This window comes from Enhydra lutris, unplaced genomic scaffold (genome assembly GCF_002288905.1).
Source record: "Enhydra lutris kenyoni isolate GAN:26980312 unplaced genomic scaffold, ASM228890v2 scaffoldscaffold12, whole genome shotgun sequence".
Taxonomy (NCBI): domain Eukaryota; kingdom Metazoa; phylum Chordata; class Mammalia; order Carnivora; family Mustelidae; genus Enhydra; species Enhydra lutris.
Genome location: NW_019154096.1, coordinates 37651408 through 37673584, shown reverse-complemented (window position 1 = coordinate 37673584; position 22177 = coordinate 37651408). Strand labels below are relative to the sequence as shown.

At 50.7% G+C, this 22177-nt stretch overlaps 1 protein-coding gene across 1 annotated transcript in view; it reads left to right on the top strand.

Moving 5' to 3' along the window:
* The window catches only part of LOC111145173 (glutamate ionotropic receptor delta type subunit 1), a 691817-nt gene that overhangs the window by 150096 nt on the left and 519544 nt on the right, over positions 1–22177 (top strand). Inside the window, exon 3 of the mRNA XM_022499882.1 lies at positions 5487–5771. Coding sequence (XP_022355590.1) covers positions 5487–5771 — 285 coding nt within the window. The remainder of the gene's footprint in view (positions 1–5486; positions 5772–22177) is intronic.

Here is a 22177-nt window from a genome sequence, read left to right as displayed (position 1 = left end):
AGCAGGGTCTTGTCAGGCTGCTCTGGGCATGTCTGCTTCGACCCAGGTGGAGTGGCCTCTTTTGCCTTGTCCGTCTGGAAAATGTGGGATTCTTGGAGGGACGACAGAGGCCAGTTAGCACAGGAGGTTAGGGGACCTTGTCCTCAGAAGTGCAGGGCCCACATGGTGGATCCCACCATACCAGGACCACATCTGGTCTTCCAGAAGGAGCAGGTGTGAATGTGCGGGGGCTGGGGGCGGGCGTCTGGTGGAGGGGAGGCCTGGGTGGCTGTGGGCAACATCATTTCTGGGTGGTCTCTTCCAGCACAAGTCCTCTGGGGCTGTTGCTTGCCCCCATGAGTCTTGGTGCCTGGAGTGACCTCAATGTCTGGGGGCACCTCTCTCACCAACAGCGTCCACTGCGGGCACCTAGTGACTTGATAAAGCCAAGGGTTTGCTGTCAGCTGAGAGAGGCCTCGTGCCCACTTGCCAGCTCCTTCCTCAGGGCTTGCGCTCCGTGTGGAGCTGCCCTCAGAGTTTCTTTCCAGGGAAGTGCGGGGTCACAGCAGCCCAGGAATCCTGGGCTGTGTCCCCTACTGGCCACTGTGTCTTCCAGGACCGGCTCTAGAGGCTTCTGGTCATCTGCTTCTGATGCTCTCTTTGCTGGTTGTTCTCTGGCTGTGTGGCCCTGGCTGAAAGGCCAACCCTCTCTGTGCTTCAGTTTTCTCACTAGGAGATCAGAAAGCTCAGGTGGGATGAGAGTTACAGAGAGCCCATCTGTCCCATGATGTGGCCGGTGCTGTGCCTGACATGTCCTACCCCGAGGGTCTCGTGTCCGGGAAAGCCTGGATCAGTAGGATGGCGTCTCAGGGGACACTGGCGGGAATGGGATTGTGGAGCTGTCCTGGAATCCTGGCAGAGCTCGTGGGTCCTCTCCTTTGGGCCCAAGCTGGAGCTCTGAGCACTTTCTTTCCCCCAGTTCCTGGGAAGCCACTGGGCAGTGCACAGACCTTTACAGAGATCCTCTACTCTCCCAGGCCGCCAAGCGTGGGGAGGGGGCTGGAAGCTGATCACATTCATCTCCTCTTCTTGCTTTCCCAGCTGATGAGCCACTCTAGGGTGCCCTTATCAAGTCATCAAGCCTACATTCTTGCAATCAAGAGAGAGAGCCGCTTTATGACCACATGATATTGGAGGCAAAGAATGGTAACAAAGGCTCTTCTCTTGTAGCAAGCCACAGAAACACCTCCAAGTAGGAGAGGCAATGACTCTGGTGGCTTCTGCATCCCTACTGGGTGTCAGACAGTGCAAATGGCTCTTCACACACCGAGACCCTTCTTGGAACGTGCACAACAGCTCTGGGAGGTGGTGCCATCGTTTTCATCTGACAGAGGCCCAGAGAGGGCCAGCACTGTCCAAGGACCCACAGCTGTATGTGGCAGGGCCCAGATTCAGACCCCGGCCGGAGGACCCGGGCACTGGGGTTCAGCACCTCTCCCTACAGTGTGGGTATGAGTTGTATAACGTCCTGTCCCAGGAATGAGCACACAACCTTGATTAAGCTAATAGCTGATTTGGCTTTGATCTGATGTATTTTGATCATATTATTTTTATGTTAGGAGCCTCTAAATAACCATCATTTCAACAGTGCCCCAATTAGCAGGCCATTCACAACGGACTGGAAATTGACTTGCATCGGGCCTCTCCATTAGTGCCTGGGAGAGGCTTCCAGCCTTAATCACCCGCCCTGTCCCTGAGGCTGGCGGCTTGAGGAGCTTGCGTGGTGCTGCAGGTGGCCGTCCGAGGGGCGGACAGCCAGGCCCACCTGTGCAGGGAGGGCTGTCATCAGCAGGGGTGAGGTCCCTCTCTTTCTTAACTACTCTTTCTTGGGATCCTGGGCGTGACTTGGGTGGGGATATTGATGGGGTGATGGGTGTGCCCAAGGAGAGTGGCAGGAAACTGATACCTGTTTAACTTCTTTCTTGTGTACGGCAGGGGCTGGGATTTGCTATTCATGTTTTAAGTCAGTGCTGCCGGAACTCTGCTGGGGAGAGATTCTTATCCTCATTTATTTTTTTAAAGATTTTATTTATTTATTTGACAGATAGAGGTCACAAGTAGGCAGAGAGGCAGGCAGAGAGAGAGAGGAGGAGGCAGGTTCCCTGCTGAGCAGAGAGCCCGATGTGGGGCTCGATCCCAGGACACTGGGACCATGACCTGAGCCGAAGGCAGAGGCTTTAACCCACTGAGCCACCCAGGCGCCCCCTCTTTTCCTCATTTAATAGGAAATGGGGGCTCAGGAAGGAAACATGCCTGTAGCCACAGCCTGCTGACCGGAGGACCCTTAACCAGACCTGTGGTTAGATTATAGGGTGTCTTCCACTGCCCTGGTGAGCCCAGGTCCAGCCAAGAGGTTGGTGTCCCTGGCTACCAGCAGGATGGGACAAGGTGACTGGTCAGGCAGTTGTTCCCTGAGCATGTTCCTGCTGCCTGGCCCCTGTCTTTGTCCCACTGCACCCCTCTCTCATGCTGGTCTAAACCCTTTCTTCAAGGCCCTGATGTCACCCTTCTCTGAGCTCAAGGAGCTTCATCTCTCCTTCCTCATGGGCTGAATTGTGCGGTCTGTCTTCTTGGTGGGTCCAAACTTCTCAAAGTTGGGGCTTGATGTTCTCTTGCTCTTTTTTTTTTTTTTTTTAAAGATTTTATTTATTTATTTGTCAGAGAGAGAGAGAGATCCCAAGTAGGCAGAGAGGCAGGCAGAGACAGAGGGAGAAGCAGGTTCCCTGCCGAGCAAGGAGCCCGATGTGGGACTCGATCCCAGGATGCTGGGATCATGACCTGAGCCGAAGGCAGCCGCTTAACCAACTGAGCCACCCAGGCGTCCCTCTCTTGCTCTTTAGTCCCCTCCAGTACGCAGTGCAGGGCTTTGCACATAGTGAGGGGAGTGGGTACTGAGTGTATGTATGAAACACGCAGGAAGGAAGGAACCAGTCTGCAGGGAGCAGTGGGATGCATGCCCGGGTGGGGAAATTGAGGCTCAGAGAGGTTCAGAGACTTCAGAACTGGTGTATATGGAGCGGGTGTAGGTTTTGCCCCCAGAAGTCAGGTGGTAACCTGGGAGGGAGTTGGATGGGGTGGGTGACAGCTGAAATGAGCACCATCATGGGTGTCCTGGGCTGGGTGTCTGGACAGCCTTGTATCCCAGTGATGTCAGGTCATTTTGTGTGATTACTTCTTAGAGTTAGAAATTCGGTGTATTGGGAATGAAGAGAGCAGGTACAAGAGAATAAGGAGGAATTCATTCAGCATCACAGCACCTGCCTTTTGGTGATTTCTCTTGCTTTTCCCCAAGCATGCTTTTTGCCTAACTGCAGTCCTGGGGAGTATATAATTTTGTGCCCCGCGGTTGTCACTTAGCTGCTTCTCAGAAGTCTTTTTTAAACTGGATTGTGTCTCAGTTCAGCCCTGTCCCATATCGCTTGTTTTTTCCTCCCAGCCTGTTATCTGGAAAATGGACACGATGCCACCTGCTAAACACAGGTGTTGTGAGAACGAAATACACAAAGTACTCAACCGTATTTGGCACGGAGAAAATTCTCACAAAATAGTCCCTCCTCCTACATGGCTTCACTACTTACCCACCACCAGAAGATGATTTTCCTTTTCTCAAAGAATTATTTGTTCACGACTCAAAATTTTGACAAAATAGAGAAAAGATGGAAAATCAGTTCAGGCCTCTTCTAAAATGCAGTCACTTTTAGCATTTTGCAATATTCTCTTCAGGTCTTTCTTTCATGTGTGTTATTTTATTTAATTGATACAATATAATACGTACAATTTTGTATTATTTTCACGTAACTTTTTTATGACAAGCGCTTTCCCATGTTACTGTATTATTTTCGTAAGTAATTTTAAAGGCTACATGTGCTTTCAACAAATGGAGCATTTTTCCTAACCACTCCCCTATTTGCATCTTTTAGATTGTGAGAGATATTTTGAGAGTATGGATCAATGTCCTCTAAGTGTTTGGGGCTCTCAAGCCATTCGTATACTTTGGATAGTGCCTAGAGTAGAGTTATTGACCCGAGAGCGTGAAAATGTTAAGGCTTACTGTATTCTTGCACTGGTCTCCACTGGGGAATGGATTGTGTCTAGGGAAGGATGGTGAGCAGGATGGGCATAGCCCATGGCCTCCTAGAGTTTGTGGTCCAGTAGGGAGAACAGAGAGTTACACCAGCCACGCATTGTGCTGGGATGGGGAAGTACAGGGTGCAGGGGGAGCTTGAGATGGGAGGTCCTTAGCCAGACTGGCGGTGTGGAGTCTTGAGGAGTGAGTGCGAAGGTTCAAGATGCATTGGCGTCTCCTCCCCCAACCCCCGCTGCCTTCTCCTTGGGCTTGTTTCCCCTGCTCCTGGTCTCCTTCTCTCAGCCTCGTCTGAGACATTACATAAACCCAAAGGCCCTCCGCTGCAACAACCGCATTGTCAAAGTTGTTCAGAAGCCTGCCGTCTGCAGCAGATGTGTTTTGAAGTTGCATCTGCTTTCCCACATTCCTCCGTCACATAAGCATTATTAATAAATGTTTGCTTCCAAACTGGTGCAGTGGGTTGCAGTGTCGGGACGGGTATCTTTCTATTAATTGGTATGATGTCCCCAAAAGATGCAAGTGTGTGGCTAAAAGGGGCATCCCTTGCGGTTCCTGGGTGACTCGTGAAGATGAGCCGTGCCGTGCTGCGGTCCTGGCCCCGGCTGCCGGTGCCTCCCTCCCTCCAGCTCCGCCTCTGCCTAGCAGCGTCTTCCTTTGTGATTATCAGCTTTTGAATAATCCTGGGCTTCTGGAAGCACCTGCTTCATCTGGGGTTTGACCCAGTATTTTATGATATAAATCAAGTGGACTTGGCCAGAAGACCTAGGGTTGGTTGGTTTGTTTGTTTGTTTTTGCCTGCAACCCGAGTCCTCTGGGGTAAGTGTCTCCCTGACTTTCTGATGTAATTCATTCCCTTCAGCCCCAATCAGTTTAGTTCAGCCAATAATCATGGAGCACACAGTATATTCATGGCCCATGTCTTGGCCTCAGAGATACACAGATCAACAAAATGTGTTCTTGGCTCTTAAAGGGCTCACAATCCAGGTGGGAAACAGAATGGCTAATGGAGCAGCTCTGACGGGTGTCTCAAAGCAGATGTGGGTTGGATTCTTGTCCTGCCATCCCCCTTGAGTAGCCCACAGCAAATCATTTTGCCTTCTCCTGGCCTCCATTTACTCCATTTACTCAGCTGCGGAATGGGTGTAAGAACATCTAGTGGCAGGAGCCCTGAAAGTCTTAGTAGGACTCTGCATGTGAGAGCTGCTGGCCTGGCCCGGGGTGGTTCCCAGTCTCTGGAGGGAGGCAGCATTTCCGGGGGGTCCCCCTGGGCGTGAGATGCTAGGCCTGGGCCCTGCGGATCAAAGTCAGTGCGGTTTTGTCTCCAGGCTGACCTCTCCCTCTCTCTCCCCTCTCTTCTCAGCCTGTGACCTCATGACCCAGGGGATTCTGGCCTTGGTCACGTCCACTGGCTGTGCGTCTGCCAACGCCCTGCAGTCCCTCACAGATGCAATGCACATCCCACACCTCTTTGTCCAGCGCAACCCCAGAGGGTCTCCACGCACTGCCTGCCACCTGAACCCCAGCCCCGACGGGGAGGCCTACACGCTGGCCTCCAGACCGCCTGTGCGCCTCAACGACGTCATGCTCAGGCTGGTGACAGAGCTGCGCTGGCAGAAGTTTGTCATGTTCTATGACAGCGAGTATGGTGAGTTGGGGGCCGGGGTTGGCTCTGGGGCTCCTGGGAGGCACCTTGGGCTCTGGGAGACCCTCCAGCCAGGCTGCTGCTATGGCGGCCGAGAGCTTCAGGGTGGGCTGGGTGTACATGGCGGTGGGTGGTCTGGGTGGAGTGGGTCTTGGGGTTGGTGGGGCCCAGCCTTGAGCTTTGCAAATGGGGGGGAGAGCTGCAAAAGCAGATCTGTAGACAGGCACGAATATTGCCTAGCAACAACATCTTATCATGGCAGCTGAAGTTTGAATCATCTTAGAGTTTTCAATAAAATATTAATAAACTGCTGGCAGGGATCTGAAGGGCTGCGCGTATGTAGCAACGGAGGCTGGCCAGCACGGTCCTCTCAGAAGACCCCTCTTCCAAGACTGTCCCTCACGCTGGATAGTCACCTGACCCTCCCAGCTCCCTGGTCTCCCCTCAGTGTTAGGGTCTCAGGCGGGGACAGAGGGCAGGGGCGGGGAACCTCCAGGGTCATGGGACCAGGCTGGGATCATGGGGGTATGGCTGGACATGGCTTTTCTGAAGACCTCCCAGAAGAAAAAAAAATAAAATTTGTTGGTTAAAAATGCACAAAAAAGTGGGCTTTGGAGAAATAGTGTCAGGTGTTCTTATGGGTGCCCTGTGAAAACAGGCCAGTCCTAGTCCCAAGATGAAATGGTTTCCATGTTGTGTGTTTTTTTAAAAAAGACTTTTAATGTTGAGATAACTGAGATTCCTATGCAGTTATGAGAAATGGTCCAGAGAGATCCCGTGCACCTGTCACCCAGGTTCGCCGTGGGCAGTGTGTGGTGTAACTCACATGATACCACAAGGAGGACTTGACGTTGGTGCGATCCCGAGACCTTTCCACACTTCCCTGGTTTGCGGACACTTGAGTGTGCGTGTTCACATCTGTGCAGCTTTATCATGGGTACATTCATGTGGCTGGAGTCAGGACACAGGGCGGTGCCCTCAGCAGGATCCCTGTGCCCCCTGTACATAGCCACCGCCACTCCCAATACGTGTCTTTAAAGGGGGGTGGTGCTGCTAAGGGTCAGCGGCCTGGTGGCTGGGGCCAGGGTGCCGTGGGTGGGCCATCAAAAGTCTTGCCTCGTCTCTTGGTGAAATCATTCCTTTGCCAAGAATGTAACTAGGAAGAGAAGGAAGCATATGTTTGCATTTGCCTAAATACTCTGCTGTTCTAAGACTGGAATGTTGTCCTTCGCTCTATAGCAAATATGCTGTTTGGAGTCTTCCAGAAGGAATTCGAAGAGCAAACAGTCACTGGGCCGAAATGAAGATGAGGTGGTGATAGAGACAAGGGTGACCCAAGGCTCCGGGTGCTTGAACTAGAGACTGGCCGGCACCTGGCCTCTCCTTCCCACCTGCATCCAGTCCCTGGCGCTGTGCGGTGTGTTGTGGGGGGTGTTGGAGGAGCTCACACGGCACCTCTCAGTGCCTTGGCCTTCTCTGAGAATCTCTCCTACTGATGTTGCAACCTGGGCATCCAGTGTGTTCTGTGGCTGGCCGGTGGACACCGCGAGGGCTGGGCACTGGGGGACTGGGTCCGCATGCCCTCCGGCTCCCTTCTTCAGACGTCTTTGCTCTCCTTGCGCTGTGGTCCATAGAAGTTCTTCAAGCCTTGGTTCTCCCCAAGGCCTGGGAGGGGGGACCTCTAGCCACAGGAGGGCAGGGAGCAGCTCTGCAGCCTGCCCACCCTGCCTGGGCTCCTGTAATTCTTGTACCTGATGAATGACACCTGATGGCACTTGCTCAAACTATGTGTTTTTGTATTATTGTACCCCTTACCCTAAGTCAGCTCAAGGATCAAGACCCTGAGGAGAGGAGCCCCGATCTTTACCTGTCTGAAGCTTCCCTTCTTTCCTGGGAGCTGCTCTCACAGACACACGTCTCCCCCGCTTAGCCTGCTCTCAGCGTGTCCTGACCCACTCATGAGGGCTGATTGCTGCTGAGCACAGACTGTCACACCAGGCTGTAAGCTCCAGGAGAGTGGGCCACTTACTGTTCACTGCTGTGTGCCTGCTGCTTAGCACCGTCCCTTGCACGGAGAAGGGCCCAAGAAGTTGTCACTGTGTGAATGAGTCCACTTATGAGGATATGGGGTTTTCAGACAATTTTCACATAAGACAAAGGAAGAATGGGAAGAAAGACAAGGCACCCGATAGTCTCACCTCTGAGGTCGGGGAGGTGGGCTAGAATGTTTCATTCTGCAGATATATTGCCCTGCCCCTTTCCTCTCCTCTCTGACCCAGAACCTCCAGTCAAACCAAAAGGTGTGCCCCCTTTTCTGACATGGACGCTTTTGCTACCTTTGGTGGGGTTGAACTTCGTTTTCTCTCTCTCTCTCTCTCTCTTTTTCTTAAGGATTTTATTTATTTATTTGAGAAGGAGAGAGAGAGAGCACGGGAGAGTGAGCATGAGCAGGGGGAGGGGCAGAGGGAGAGTGAGATGCAAGCTTCCCACTGAGCAGGGAGTGTGAGGAAGGGTTCAATCCCAGGAACCCCCTGGGAACATGACCTGAGCCGAAAGCAGTCACTTAATTGACTGAGACACCCAGGTGCTCCTTGAAGTTAGTTTTCAACTAGCCTGGACTTTATCAGTGATTCCCAAAAGACAAAGGGTGACTGATAGCTTTCCTCTAGCAGACAGGCAACTGGTGGGACCTCGAATGCTATGTTGAGAGGGATGCCGAGGCTATATTGGCTCAGCAACAGAAAATGCCATGGTTGCTCCATGAAGTTTCTGTGCTGCAGGGGAGGGGCTGGTGGCAGCCTGACGTGTTTGCTGATTCTGCTGTGGGTGCTGGGGGTTAATGGAATACCCGGGCACTGCTCTACATTGGATTGTCGCTGTCTTGGGTGCTGATCCATTTGGCTTGAGGCTTTCTGGAGGCCAAAGCTCTTTCATCGGATTCTGTGCCAGACCTCCTATCTTTGTGGGCCCTGGACATCAGTCCCCTGATCTGACAGCCTCCAAGGCCAAGCTCCAAGCTGGTCTCTGTAGACTTTAACCACTTGGACTCCCACCACTTGTCCTGGCTGTGCCCCTCGTGCATGTCTGGCTTCTGGCCTGTTTTGCCCCCTGCCTTGTGTTAGGTGGGGCAAGGTGGTGGAAGGCCATGCGCTCTTTGCTGCGGTACATGCAGCCCCCCGAGGGCGGGGTGTGGGTGTCTTCCCAGCATGGCTGGCGTTGGCCTGTCTGAGAGCAGTGGGGAGACTCAGGCTGCTGAAAGGCCCAAGACGAATGGTGCCTCCAGAACTCCTCAGCGCCCCTCCTCCACCCCACCTCTGCACCACGAGCTGCAGAGGAGCCCAATTAAAAAGCAAATTGAGTGTAAAGACTGTTTTATTCCTTCCAAAGTCAAACAGAAGGGGTTTGGGGATATGATGACTTTTTTTTTTTTTTTGATGCTGATCTACAAGTATCTTTACATATATTAAATGTATATTCTATGTATATATATGTTAAAGCCATTCCGTGACTCTCTGAGGTGGGATTATTGTTGGCGTTTGACAGGGAAAGTACATGAGGCCCGGAGAGGTTCTTTTTGACCTGAATGCCCATGTGCTTTGCCAAGGCACCATCCTGTTTCTGTAATCTGGGGCTTGCTATGCTCCAGCTTCTTCTCCCTGTCCCCAGCCAGGCAGAGTTGATGCCAAGAAGGAGGGAAGAGTGCTTTGGAATGGACTTGGCATCCCAAGGCTGGTGTGTTCAGGACGTGAGTGAATGTCACGTGGAAAGTCCCTCCCTCCCTTGCTGGCGGAGGCCTGATTCTTCCCTGCTGGCCCCTCAGCCTCCTTCTCAACCCAGGAATGACCTGCCTTTGGTGGAACCTGATGACTGGACGTTGGAGTCAGGAGTCGAGGGTCGAAGAAGCCGAATCACTGGGCCCCGAGACAGAACTTGGCAGAGGGGTGCGAGAGGAGTTTGCGTGTATACAGTTTACAAAATGTGCCATTTGGTAAAATTCCATCGAAATTACTTGTATGCTTGTTGTGACAGCGAAAGGGAAAATAGAAGAGAAGCTGACATTTGGGAGAGAAAAATCTGTAACATGAAAATACCAAAAGTTTGGATCGAACAGAACAGAGAACTTTCTGACGTGCCACTTCAAATTCTGGGATATTCATTTGTGTGTTGGGGGAGTTGGGTGCCAGAAGCTACAGCCACAATTTCTCCCTAGTGAGTACACTGGGATGAGGGCGGTAGTCAGGAAGGAATCTTAGAAATCACTGACTTATTCATTCAACAAATATTCAGAGTCCCCACCACGTACAATGTCCACGTTTCTTTATTATAGATGAAGGAACAGGAAGTTGGCTAAGGCTGCCCAGGGCTGGGGTGTGAAGACAGGACCCCAGGACTCTTTCCTCCACTGTATCCCCAAGAGTGCAGTGATTTGCCGTGGACTCCTGGTCCAGCCTGCAGGCCAGAGATGGGTCAGGATCTGCATGAGTAGCTATCATCTATGTGTGCTGGTTTTTAAACTGTTAAAATAATTAAAAGTCAAACATGATAATAATGTAGATGTCAAATTAAAAGAGTGATAAGAAAATAAACTCCCATGAACTCATACTAGTTTAAAGAAATGCAAAGCAGCCCTGTGCGTCCCATTGTTCTTATATCCTCCCTTACTGAGGGGATGTGACCGTGATCCTGACGGCGTACGATCCCAGTCCTTGCTCTCCTTGCTGGCTTGTCACACAGGCATGGACCCGGCCAGACAGAGCATGCAGTTTGGCCTGTTAGTGAACCTTAAATATATGGGGTCACACTTCTGTGCACTTTTGTGACTGCTTCTTTCACCAGAATTAGGTTTTTGAGATCCATGCGTCTGATTCAGGGTGTGTTAGTAGTCATTTTTTATGATTGCATAGCATCATCTGATTTATTATCTGTTTTAGTGTTATGGGTATTTGGGTTATTTCCAGGTTTTTCCTATTATAAATAATGCTCATTAGAACATTCTTGTATTTGTCTTTTGAGGTTTGTGTTCAAGACTTTTTTTTTTTAAACTTATGAACATTTTTTTAAGGTTTTTAAAAAATTTATTTATTTGACACACAGAGAGAGATCACAAGTAGACAGAGAGGCAGGCAGAGAGAGAGGAAGAGAAGCAGACTCCCCACTGAGCAGAGAGCCCGATGTGGGGCTCGATCCCAGGACTCTGAGATCATGACCTGAGCCGAAGGTAGAGGCTTAACCCACTGAGCCACCCAGGTGCCCCTAAAACTTATGAACATTTTAATTTCTTTTTTAAAGTTTAAAGTTTCAAATTTTCTTTTTCTTTCTTTACTTCTCTCTCTCTTTTTTCTTTCTTTTGAGTTTTTGTTCTGATCACCTGGTGCTTCTCATGACAAGTGTGCTCCTTAATCCCCATCACCTACTTCACCCATCCCCTCTCACCCACCTCCCCTCCGGTAACCAGCAGTTTGTTATCTTTAGTTAAAAGTCTGTTTCTTGGGGCACCTGGGTGGCTTAGTTGGTTGAGCATCTGCCTCCAGCTCAGGTCATGATCCCAGGGTTCTTGGATCAAGCCCCATGTTAGGCTAGGTGCTCAACGGGGAGGCTACTTCTCCTTTTTGTTCTACATTACCCCCCGCTCATGCTCTCTCTCTCTCTCTAAAAGATAAAAAAAAGTCTATTTCCTCGCTTGTCTCTTTCCTTTTTTCCCCTTTGCTCATTTGTTTTGTTTCTTAAATCCCACACATGAGTGAAATCCTGTGGTATTTGTCTTTCTCTGACTGACTTGTTTTACTTTGCATTATACTCTGTCGCTCCATCCATGTTGTTGCAAACAGCAAGATTTCATTTTTTATGGCTGAGTAATATTCCATTATATATATATATATATATATATATATATATATATATATACTACATCTTTATCCATTCATCAATGGATGGACGTATGGGTTGCTTCCATATCTTGGCTATTGTAAATAATGCTGCATTAGACATAGAGTTACATGTATCCTTTTAAATTAGTGTTTTTATATTCTTAGGGTAAATACTCAGTTGTGTGATTACTAGGTCCAGGGTAGTTGCTTTTTTTTTCTTTAAAAAGTGGACTCTGTGCCCAGTGAACTCATGACTCCGAGATTAAGACCTGAGCTGAGATCAAGAGTCAGATGCCCAACCGACTGAGCCACCCAGGTGCCCTATGGTAGTTCGATTTTTAACTTTTTGAGGAACTTCTGTCCTGTTTCCCACTGTGACTGCCCCAGTTCATAGGTGCAAGAGTTTTTTGGGGATCTTTCCCAAGGAGCAGAATTGCTGGAGTATTTGGTCTGACATGTTTCACTTTAGTAGGTTATTCCAGATTGTTTTCTAGAACATTTCTACTGTTTATACTGTCATCTGCAACATACTGCAACCTCACTAACACCTGATAGTCTTTTCATTTTTAAGATTTTCATGTGAAATGGTATCTTGCTATGATTTTTACATTTTCTTGATAGCAGATGAAGTTGAGTGCCTTTTTGTATCTTTATGGGGTACTTTTATTTTCTATGAAATGCCTATTTACCATTTTAAATTTTTGCCCATTTCAAAATTGAGGCTTTTCTTTTTTTAAGTGTGGCTGATAGCTTTTTTCAGTCTGCCTTAATGCACAGACATTCTATACTATATTGTTGTCAGATTTATTCATCTTTTGTATGGTTAGCTCTTTTTCATATCATTTAAGAAGTCTTTCCCCACACAAATGTCATATTCTCTGGCCCAAAGTTCACTCTCTGCACTGAGGGCAGATGTTCCCCTACAGGCTGGGTATCCACAGCTAGGTCCTAGCACTGGACATGCACAGCTCCTGATGGTAGACCACCTCTCTCCCAAAAGCTGTGGCCTGACATTCCTCCCATGACTCTGCTATGGGCTCCGAGCTAGTCTTGTTCTTGGTGGGCATTCCATAGCCTGTGGCAAGGTAGTTAGGGAAAGCTTCCTGGAGAAGGTGACAAGGACTTGAATGAGGACTATTACAAGTTAGGAAAGCAAAGGGCAAGGGGGGAGGAGGGTAGGAGAGTGTCCCAGGCAGAGAGAAGAGTATGCTGGGAGGCCTGGGGGCAGTGGAGAAGAGAAAGATCATATGGCTGGATTATGGGCCCTGGCCAGGAGTGAGGCTGGATTGTAGGCCTGGCAGGCCTGAGAGGCTCAATGAGGAGCTGCTTATGTCCAGGCTCACTGGCTGCTTATAGAAGGGAAGGAATACTGCACGGAGAGGAAATGTGATCTGACTGAGGATAAACCCAAGGCCTGGAGTTCAAGCCAAAGGCAGAACTTGAACTTCCCAGGTGACTGAGGTGTCAGTGGGAAACAGCTCATGCCTTCTCAGTCCTTGCTCTGGGCTAACCACAATGTCCCATGTCAGGGATAGCAGCTCACAGCATCTCATGGCAGTTCTTCCCGGTGCATTGGTACTATTCCTGTTTTACAGGCGAGGGAGCAGGCTCAGAGAGGTACAGAGGCTTTCTCTAGGTCAGATGGCCAAGGAATGGGGGGCCGGCCAGGTCTGAGTTCTGAAGCTCATAACACAGCTCTGCTCACACACAGCCTCTGGGTCCTCATGGGGAACACTGCAGGTAGACTCTCTTCTTAATGCACAAAGATTTATTGTAGCATTGTTGGCAACAGCAGAAATGGCCAACAACCTAAATGCCCATCTTCAGCAAATTGGTTAATATATTATGATATATATATATAATTTACAACTGGTTCTTTATGTACTCAGAGGGAGTAGTTCCAACACTTGGAACTGTTAGTTGACAAAAGCAAAGTGATAACCAGGATATGGAGTGTTGCTCTGTGTCAAGGCAAGCTTGTGTGTGTGTGTGTGTGTGTGTGTGTGTGTGTGTGTGTGTGTGTGTTTGAGAACATACACAGTCGGTATAAGGAAATGCTGTTTTAGGGAGATAAACACAAGGACTTGGGACAGGCATGGGAGATGTATTTTTCACTGCATTTAAAAAAAAATACCTTTTTGAGTTTTGTACCAAGTGCAAAAAATAAAGAAATAAAAAAGAGAGTGTGGGTTGCTCCCCCTGCCTCCTTCTTACAGCCCATGGCGACTTCTCAGAGCTTCTGGTCCCATCTCTGGAACTGGGATGGGAATTCATAAGCTATACAAATAAGTACTCAGCAGAGGTCCTGGCCCACAGCGAGTGGTCTGTGTGATCATAAGAATCCCGGTGTGGGGACCAGGAGTGGTGGTAGTCGGCATTCCTCCCTGGTAGGACTGAGTGTGGGTCTGCAAGAGGTTCAGCTGTCTGCTCCTCTACTCTGGCTCAGGATGACCTTGAGCGTAGTGCTTCGTGGCCTAGATTTGGGGACAGACTGCCTGGGCTGGATCCTGGCTGTGCCTCTCTAGCTGTGTGACACGGGGCATATCACTCCACCTTGTCGAGCGGTCCTCTCTTCGTGTGTCAAATGGGGATAAAATAATGATCCCTGCCTGATAGGGTCAGTGTGTGGATTAAATTAGCTGATACCTGCTAAGTGCTTGGTCAGACTTAATTCCTCAGGAACTGTAGCCAGCTCTGGCCCCATTGCTGCCTATTGTCTCTTGGCCTCTGAGCTGGTGATCTCTGCTGTGGCTTGTTCTGAGACCTGGATTGCATTTGGGTTCTGTTCTTGGTATGTGGGGAGATGGAGTTTGGGGGTCAGCTGTCTTGCCTGCAGGGGACACTCACTGCGTGGTCCCAGGTGGCTCTCGTGAGTCATCACACCTCAGTTGGATGGCCTGACTGGATTCCACAGCAAACCTCCATCAGCCTTTGGGCCTTACCCCCCGCGTCTTCCCCATGTGAAACTTCCCAGAAGGAACAATCATTTGGACCAAATGCTATTTTAATGCTCCGCGCCAACAACGTCTTCTTTCTGGCCCCTGGCAAAGCAGGCCAGATGACTGAACTGCAGTGGGGAGGATCTCATTAATAACACACATCGTATCATTATGGCATTAGTTTAAATCAAAGTAATAAATGCTTTTTCTAGATGAGATGAGTAAGTGAGTTTAATTGCTAGGAAACCTACCAAGAAGTTTGACAATAACTTTAGCAGGGCGAGTGTTTTAGGTTTTGTTCTTCCATCTAATTACAAAGCAACTGTACTTTGGGGCATGTTAATTGTAGAATTCCCTAGAAGATTAAAGTTCATTAACCCTGAGTTTCCCTCAGCCCTCTGCCAGATTCCGGAGTGCGTTTGGGGACGGGAGGAGATGCCTGATACAGGCTTGGATAAGGGACCGGAAGGCAAGGCTGCACTGGCCCCCACATCTTTCCTCTTGTACAGCTGGGGCCCATCAGCTTGGCCACAGCAAGAACTCAGCAGATCTGTGCTTTCCTCTCCCACACATGCGACTGTGTCCCCTTGAAGACAGATAGGTCCCCATTGCCATCCCTCCCCAGCTGACCCTGATTCTCTGCTTTCCCTGAGCCCATTGTCCCCAGCATAAAAGAGGGAACAGGTTTTGTTGTTAAATACCAGGATTTCAGGGAGGGCACCACATGATGTGGCCCCAACATCTGGGAAGGCCGTTGGCTCAGACTGGATCCCTCCCCCCTTCCTTAGTGAAATGAGATCCTGTGTCCTCTTCTGGGTCTCAACCGAACCATCTCCTGCCCTTCTGTCAGGAAGAGCTTGCCTGTTTCCTACTAGGAGCCACGTCAAGAGAGTGCCTTCATTTCTTGGTAATGAACTATATTGAGCTGTAAGTGGCAGGCAATAAAATACACTCATCTGCTGTGTGCTCTTTGATGGCTTGACAGACGTGTGCCACAGAGCCTGGTGGAGGTGCGGGATGCTGTCCAGGAAAGCAGCATCGGTTTTGAAAAGAGAGAACTGTAGGTCACCTGCCCCTGGGCCCGGTCACTTCAGCCCTGGGGCCTGTGCGCAGCTTCCCTCTAGCTGCCTCTCTGTTCCTTAAGAGGGTTTGCAGGGACCCAGAGGGTCCCTGTGGCTGGCTGGGAGAGAGGGAGTGGGACAGGGAGGCATGGATGGCAGGGGAATGGCAGGGTGAGGCCGGGAAGCCCTTTGGCAGCCGTGGCGGGCATTCGGGCCAAAGCCATCTCCAGCAGGGCTGAGAGCCCTGACCATCTGCTCGCTGGCCAGAGAAGGCTTCGCATCCCTTGCTAAACGATGGCTCGCACCTCCTTGGGAATGGGGTCATTATGAACGCAGGCTTCCGTGTCAGGAAGAGCTAGGTTCAAGTCCCTGTTGCACTCCTTGCTGCATCCCGGGTGAGCCATGTACCCTTTGGAGCCTTGGTTTTCCTGTCTCTAGGATGCACAGAGCAGCACCTCCCTCCCGGGCTGGTGGACAAGCCTGGCCTTGGGCACTCGCTCAGCACACTATAGCGGGGCAACGACCTTCTGTTTTAAAAGTTTTCCTTTGCCTTTTGCAAGAGGGTCTCAACGGAGCCCACCCAGCTCTGAAGAAGCCCTTTTTGCTGGCCTGGGAAGTGGGTTTCTCTTGCCTGGTGCTCAGCACTGACCTGGCTGGGTAGAGGCCATAGCGGGGCTCTGTAGGAGGAAGGCCTGTGGGTCTTATGTGGCTTGTGTCCAGAGAGGATCTCTGAGACAGACTTTGGAACAGCCTTCCCCTTGGGGGTCTCAGGAGGCAGGAGGGTGCTGGGGGGGCACCCTAAGGAATTCCCCTGTGAAGTGTCCTGAGGGAACCTCAGATGTTAACCCAGAGGTCCACTGTGGTCACCGGGCTTTCCATTTTGTGCTGGAATAACAGCTACCGCCTTTACAGTGGCCTTCAGGCCTGCCCCCTGTCAGGGGCACTTGCTCTCCACGCCCATCGATTCCCCTACCAGTTCCTTGCTACTATTCGAACATGCCAGGTACATCTGGCCTCAGGACTTTTGTGCTGGCTGTTTCCTCTGCTGGGACCCTCCTCCCACAGACACATTAGATGTCTGCAGGCTGCTTCCTCACCTGCAGAGCCTGGCTTCAACCCTGTCTGCCTTCCCTCCCCAACTCTTTTGAAGATAGCGCTCCTTTTCCTCTTGGTACCCCTTTCTTTCTTCCTGCCCTATTTGTTTTCATTAAATTCACTGCCCCTTACTTATTTTTTTGTGTGTTGTCGTTCCCCAGCGAGAATATGCGTTCCACATAGGCAGGGATTTTTGTCTGTTTTGTTGCCTGATGCTGCATACCCAGCATTTAGAATGGCACCTGGGACATAGTAGGTGTTCAATAAATACTCAAAGAGTGAGCAAATGAAAGAAGCTGTATTTTGGGGGATTTCATTGCCCCTTTATTCTTCCAGGAAGCATTTGTTTCTTTGAGTTTTATTTTTTAATTGACTTATCATTGATTCACAACATTGCATTCATTTCAGGTGTGTGACGAGTGATTGGACAAATCTGTATGTTATACTCTGTTCGCCGGAGTGTCTCCTATCTGTCATGTACAACACTGTCAGAATACTACTGACTATATTCCCTGTGCTGTACCTTTCATTCCTGTGACTTACTCATTCCATAACTGGAAGCCTGTTTAAGATTCTAGTTACACCAGTGATCATCATTTCTACAGAGTCTGGAGATGTACAAAGTCAAAGATCCCCCTTCCCCCACTCCCAGCAGTGAACCTGTGTGTGCGGCCCCCCGAGTTTCTGTCAGCACTTTCCTCCTCGGCAAGTGTGTAGGGAGAGCCTCTGTATCCAGGGCCCAGGACCTGAGGAGAGTTCAGACAGGCTCTGTTCACGCGAAAGTTCTCCCTGCAGTTTCCCAGGAGGATCGCGTGTTCATATCACAGTGAAGGCGGGAGTGGCTGCTGTGGTTTTGGGGGTGAGCCTGCTGGAGGACTTGGCCGTCCTTCCTGCCTCAGCCTTCTTCTGACTTATCTCTGGGCACACTGACAAACCTTTTGCGTCTTTAGTTTTCTCCCTTCGGTAGAGGGCATCATAAAGATGCTTACCTCAGAGGCTTCTGGGGAGGTTGGAATGAAATGCTGGGTCTGAGGGATCGAGCTCCCTGTGGCCCTAGACCACTTCTCACTTTTCCTGCTCCTGCCTGAGACCCAGGACAGAGCAGGGTGTGCTGGCCTCTCTCGTGGCCTCCGCCTGGAGTAAAGATGAAGAAGATGACATCGTGTTGTGCGGCCAGCTCTCCATTGTGGGCAGAAGCCTGGGAGTTTTGGTTCTGGTGGCAGCTGCTGACCCCATGTTTCCCACTGGAGGCTCTGGGGGTGGTGACAGGGCCACGCAGGACGAGAAGCTAAGGGTCATGCCTGCCATGCCGTTTCCTTGTGGGTAGCAGGATGTCTCCTCTCCAGGCCTGTGTTTATCCAGTTCCTTGCCGGAAGTCACCTTCCAAGGGGCTGGATAGAGTGCCCGTGAGGGCCTCCATGCTGCCTCTGACCCTTCCCCACGTGGGCCTGTGTGCTGTTGTTCGATTTTTGGTTTAATTGTTTCGCTTGCCTTGTCTGCCTGCTTGCTTATTTGTTTGTTTATTTCCTGCTCACATCCGGAGTGGGTTTGCAGAGGCTTCTAATGAGGCCCCCAGATGCTGAGGTGGGGAAGGTGGCAGTTAGAAAGACAAGGCAAGGCCACCGTGGCTGTGCTGGTTGGGAGGGTGGCAGGGACCACCGTGATCACATTCCCCTGGCAGCCCGGGGCGGGGGAGGAAGCCACAGCTTGTAGGATCCTCGAGTCCTAGAGAAGAAAGAAGCAGAGCAGCAGGCTCCTGGGAGGGACCAGGCTTCGGCGGCCCCTTGAAGAATTCCCCCGGAGGAACCTGATCTGTGCCATCGAGACCCTTGACAGGAATGGGGGAGGGCAGCTGGGGCTTTATGTTAAATAACACACATGTAGAGGCGGCTTTTGTTTGGCTGCTTCTCAGCGGAGCAACGCTTGCTGATGGTGGAGGGTAGCTCTCTCATGGCCTGGGTTTGGGGGTCCCATTTTCAGAGGTGTGGGAGGGCCCAAAGAGCAGGAGTCAGACTGCCCATGGAGCTTCCTGTAGGCTGGCCTTGGAAGACATCAATGAACCTATGGCTGCCTGTTCTGGGGTTTCAGGTTACTTGGAGTGTGGCCTCCTGTATCCAGTCAGTCTGGTCCCATTGGACAGATGCCCATTGAAAGCCAGGTGCCGTGTGAGGCCCTGGGGAGCTGGAGGTGAGCGAGGCAGGTGTGGCCTTCACCCCCTTGGCCCTGAGCTGGAACGAGGCTCGTGATGGAGGCCAAGCTATGAGGGCGATTTGAATTTCAGGCAGTGAGGTCTGCCTGCCTGACAGAGCCTGGGAGGACTTACGGAGTTTGAGTTAAGTCTGGTGGAGTGAGCAGGGGCAAGGGTGGGTGGGCAGGTATGGGACGTGGGCTGAGAGAAAGCAGAGGTGCTCTGGGTTGGCCTAAATTACACCTGGCTGGAGCCTCATCTCTGGGATCAGGGACAGTGACATGGAGAGCCCAGCCAGGTGGTGGAGGGGCTGCGAATCCCAAGGGTAGTGAGGAAACGTGGAGGGGCAGACCACTCTGCTTTCTTTTTCTTTGTGATTTTTTTTCTTTGCAATAATTTATTATGTCAGTTTTATTAATTTATTATGTCAGTTGCTGAAAAAAATGCAAGCGACATAGACAGCAAGGGGAAAAATTATACGCTCCTCTTCTCCCTCTCCCCTCTCCCTGCCCTCCTCTCTAGAGGTAAGGAGAGGACTTTCCTGGACGCGTCACATGGACATGCAGACATTCATGTTCACATGCATGATTGTTTTCAAAAGCAGAAGCAGGATCATGCTTCCTGTATTGTTTTGGACTGAGTTTTGTATTTGGGGTGCTTTGGAGCTTTCCATCCATGCTGCCCCCCTTGGTTCTCCCTCGCTGTCCTCCCCGCGTTCTGCCAGGTGGATGGTTTATTGGTTTATTGTTCCGTTTCCTCATCTAGGTGGTTTCTCGAGACTGTGCACTTGCACGCGGCCCCGTGTCGAGCCTACAGCTTCGTGCATGTGTCTGTGTATTTCTGTGGGATGGATTGTTAGAAAGCAGAGTTGCTGAGTTACAGGGGACTCTGCTTTCCAGTGAGGAAGCTAGAAGGATAGTGGTGAGGTGCCAGGTACCAAAATAAGGCAGGCAGGAAGAGAAGTGTTTTTGGAGGAGAACAGACCTTGTTCTGGTCCCTGGTTTTTTGATGGCTGGGAGGAAGATAAATTCTTGGCTGCCATGTTGCTGAGGAGAAATGTGATATTAGGCAGAAATTCAGGGACAAAATCCAAAGTCAGAGAACCAGAGGAACTGAAGCAGGGGCCCTCGGAGGTCAGCTGCAGCTCTCCTGAGAAATGATTTGGGAATGGAGCCAGTGGGGGTGGGCAGTGGCCGGGGGACGGTCTCTGTGGTGTGGCCTGTTCTGAAGGGATCACACCGGTCTGGTACTGATGAGTTCAGGCTGACATGTGCTCAATGAGGAGGGACCCCAAGCTCTTAGGAGGAGTAGTAGAGGGGGCTGGAGCAGGGTGATGTGAGCTGAAGGGTCCAGCCCCCTCTTAGTGGCCCCGGTCAGAAGAGATGGTACAGGAATCAGGAGCTGTCTGACTGTCAGAGCTGGTCTGGGCTAGAAGGGGCTGCTCCCCTCTCCCGGGGTCCTCCAGGGCACTGTGACAGGAAGGGTCCTTGTCTCTAATCTACCTCAGATGGGGGCAAGTCTTTGGGTGACAAGTCATTATTAATCGAGGTGCTCCCCACCCCCCACCCTCCACCACTAGGTCTCTACTTCATCTCTCAACACTGAGAACTTCCCAATTTGCCTTTTTTTTTTCCATTTTTTTATTGTGGTAAAACATGCACAATATAAAAGTTACACTGTAGCCATTTTAAAAGATTTTTATTTATTTATTTGACAGAGAGAAAGCGGGCAATAGCCAGGTGAGTGGTAGGCAGAGGGAGAGGTAGAAGCAGGCTTTCCATTGAGGGGGGACCCTGATGTGCGATCCCAGGATCCTGGGATCATGACTTGAACTTAACCGACTGTGTCACCCAGGCGCCCCTACACGGTAGCCATTTATAAGTGTGTAGTGCAGCGGCGTTTAGTACATTCCCAGCATCAATTGGGCAGCATCAATCACCCTGTCCATTGCCACGCTCTTTTCATCTTGTAGAACTGAAACTCTGTCCGCAGTGAACACTAACTCCCGCCCCTAGCCCCAGGCTACCACCCCTGTCTGTCTCCGGGTTGGTGATTGCTCTGGGGCCCTCACACAGGTGGGATCTAGCAGTATTTATGGGGGCGCCTGGGTGGCTCAGTGGGTTAAAGCCTCTGCCTTCGGCTCAGGTCATGATCCTAGGGTCCTGGGATCAAGCCCCACATCGGGCTCTCTGCTCAGCAGGGAGCCTGCTTCCCCCTCTCTCTGTCTCTGCCTGCCTCTCTGCCTACTTGTGATCTCTGTCTTGAAATAAATAAATAAAATCTTAAAAAAAAAAAAAAGCAGTATTTATGGTCCTGGGATTGGCGTATCTTACAGCACAGTGTCCTCAGGCTTCCTCCGTGTCATAGTGGGTGCCAGGGTTTCCTTCCTTTCTGAGGCTGCACAAGGTTCCATTGTGTGTATACACTACTTTCTGTTTGTCCGTTCCTCTGTTAGTGGACATTTGGGTTGTTTCCACCTTCGTCTACGTTGCTTTCGGAGGGTATTGAAGAGAAAGGGGTCTCTTGGGAGCCTGTGTGTATGCGTGTGTGTGTGTGTCTGCATTTGCATGTTATCCATTTTGGAAGACATCCATTCATCCCTCACTCTGCCACCAAGGTCACTGAGTTTACTGCTTTCTCTGCCTAGAGCCAGACAGTGGCCCCCTGCTCTCTTCCAAGGGTCAAGTTCAGATCCCTTCAGGAGGCCCCTGGGGCCTTCAGGGTCTGTCCCTCACCTCCTTGCTTCGTCATTCCCTCGAGACTTCTTGTGTCCCGGTTACACAGGACGTACTAGGTCAGGGAGACAGCCCACTCAGCCTTCCTCAGATGAGGGTGTTTAACACGGGAAACCACCTGACAGGTGTCGTCAGGGGTGAAGTGGAAATATTCCAGACTAACAACCATAGGAAGGTACCAGGATGCCCAGGGCTAAGGGACAAATGGGAGAGATGGTCCTGGAGGCAGGACTGCCCAGTGGGAGTGCAGTCCTACCCCGGGAGGCTGGAGCATGGAGGAGGCACTGAGCTAATGCTTATTGTAGAAATGGGTTAGATGTAACAGAAATAAAAGGATCAGAGATCTGGAGACTTGGAGGCATGTGCACACACACATGCATACACAAACACACATGGACACACACATGCATCTCAGGTGCCTGGGGCAATTAGAGTCAGAGGCACAGGTGAATCTCGCTGTCAGTCACTGAGAAAGATCGATAAATTTGCCTCCTTCCACATGGGCACAAAATGTCCCTGGAGGG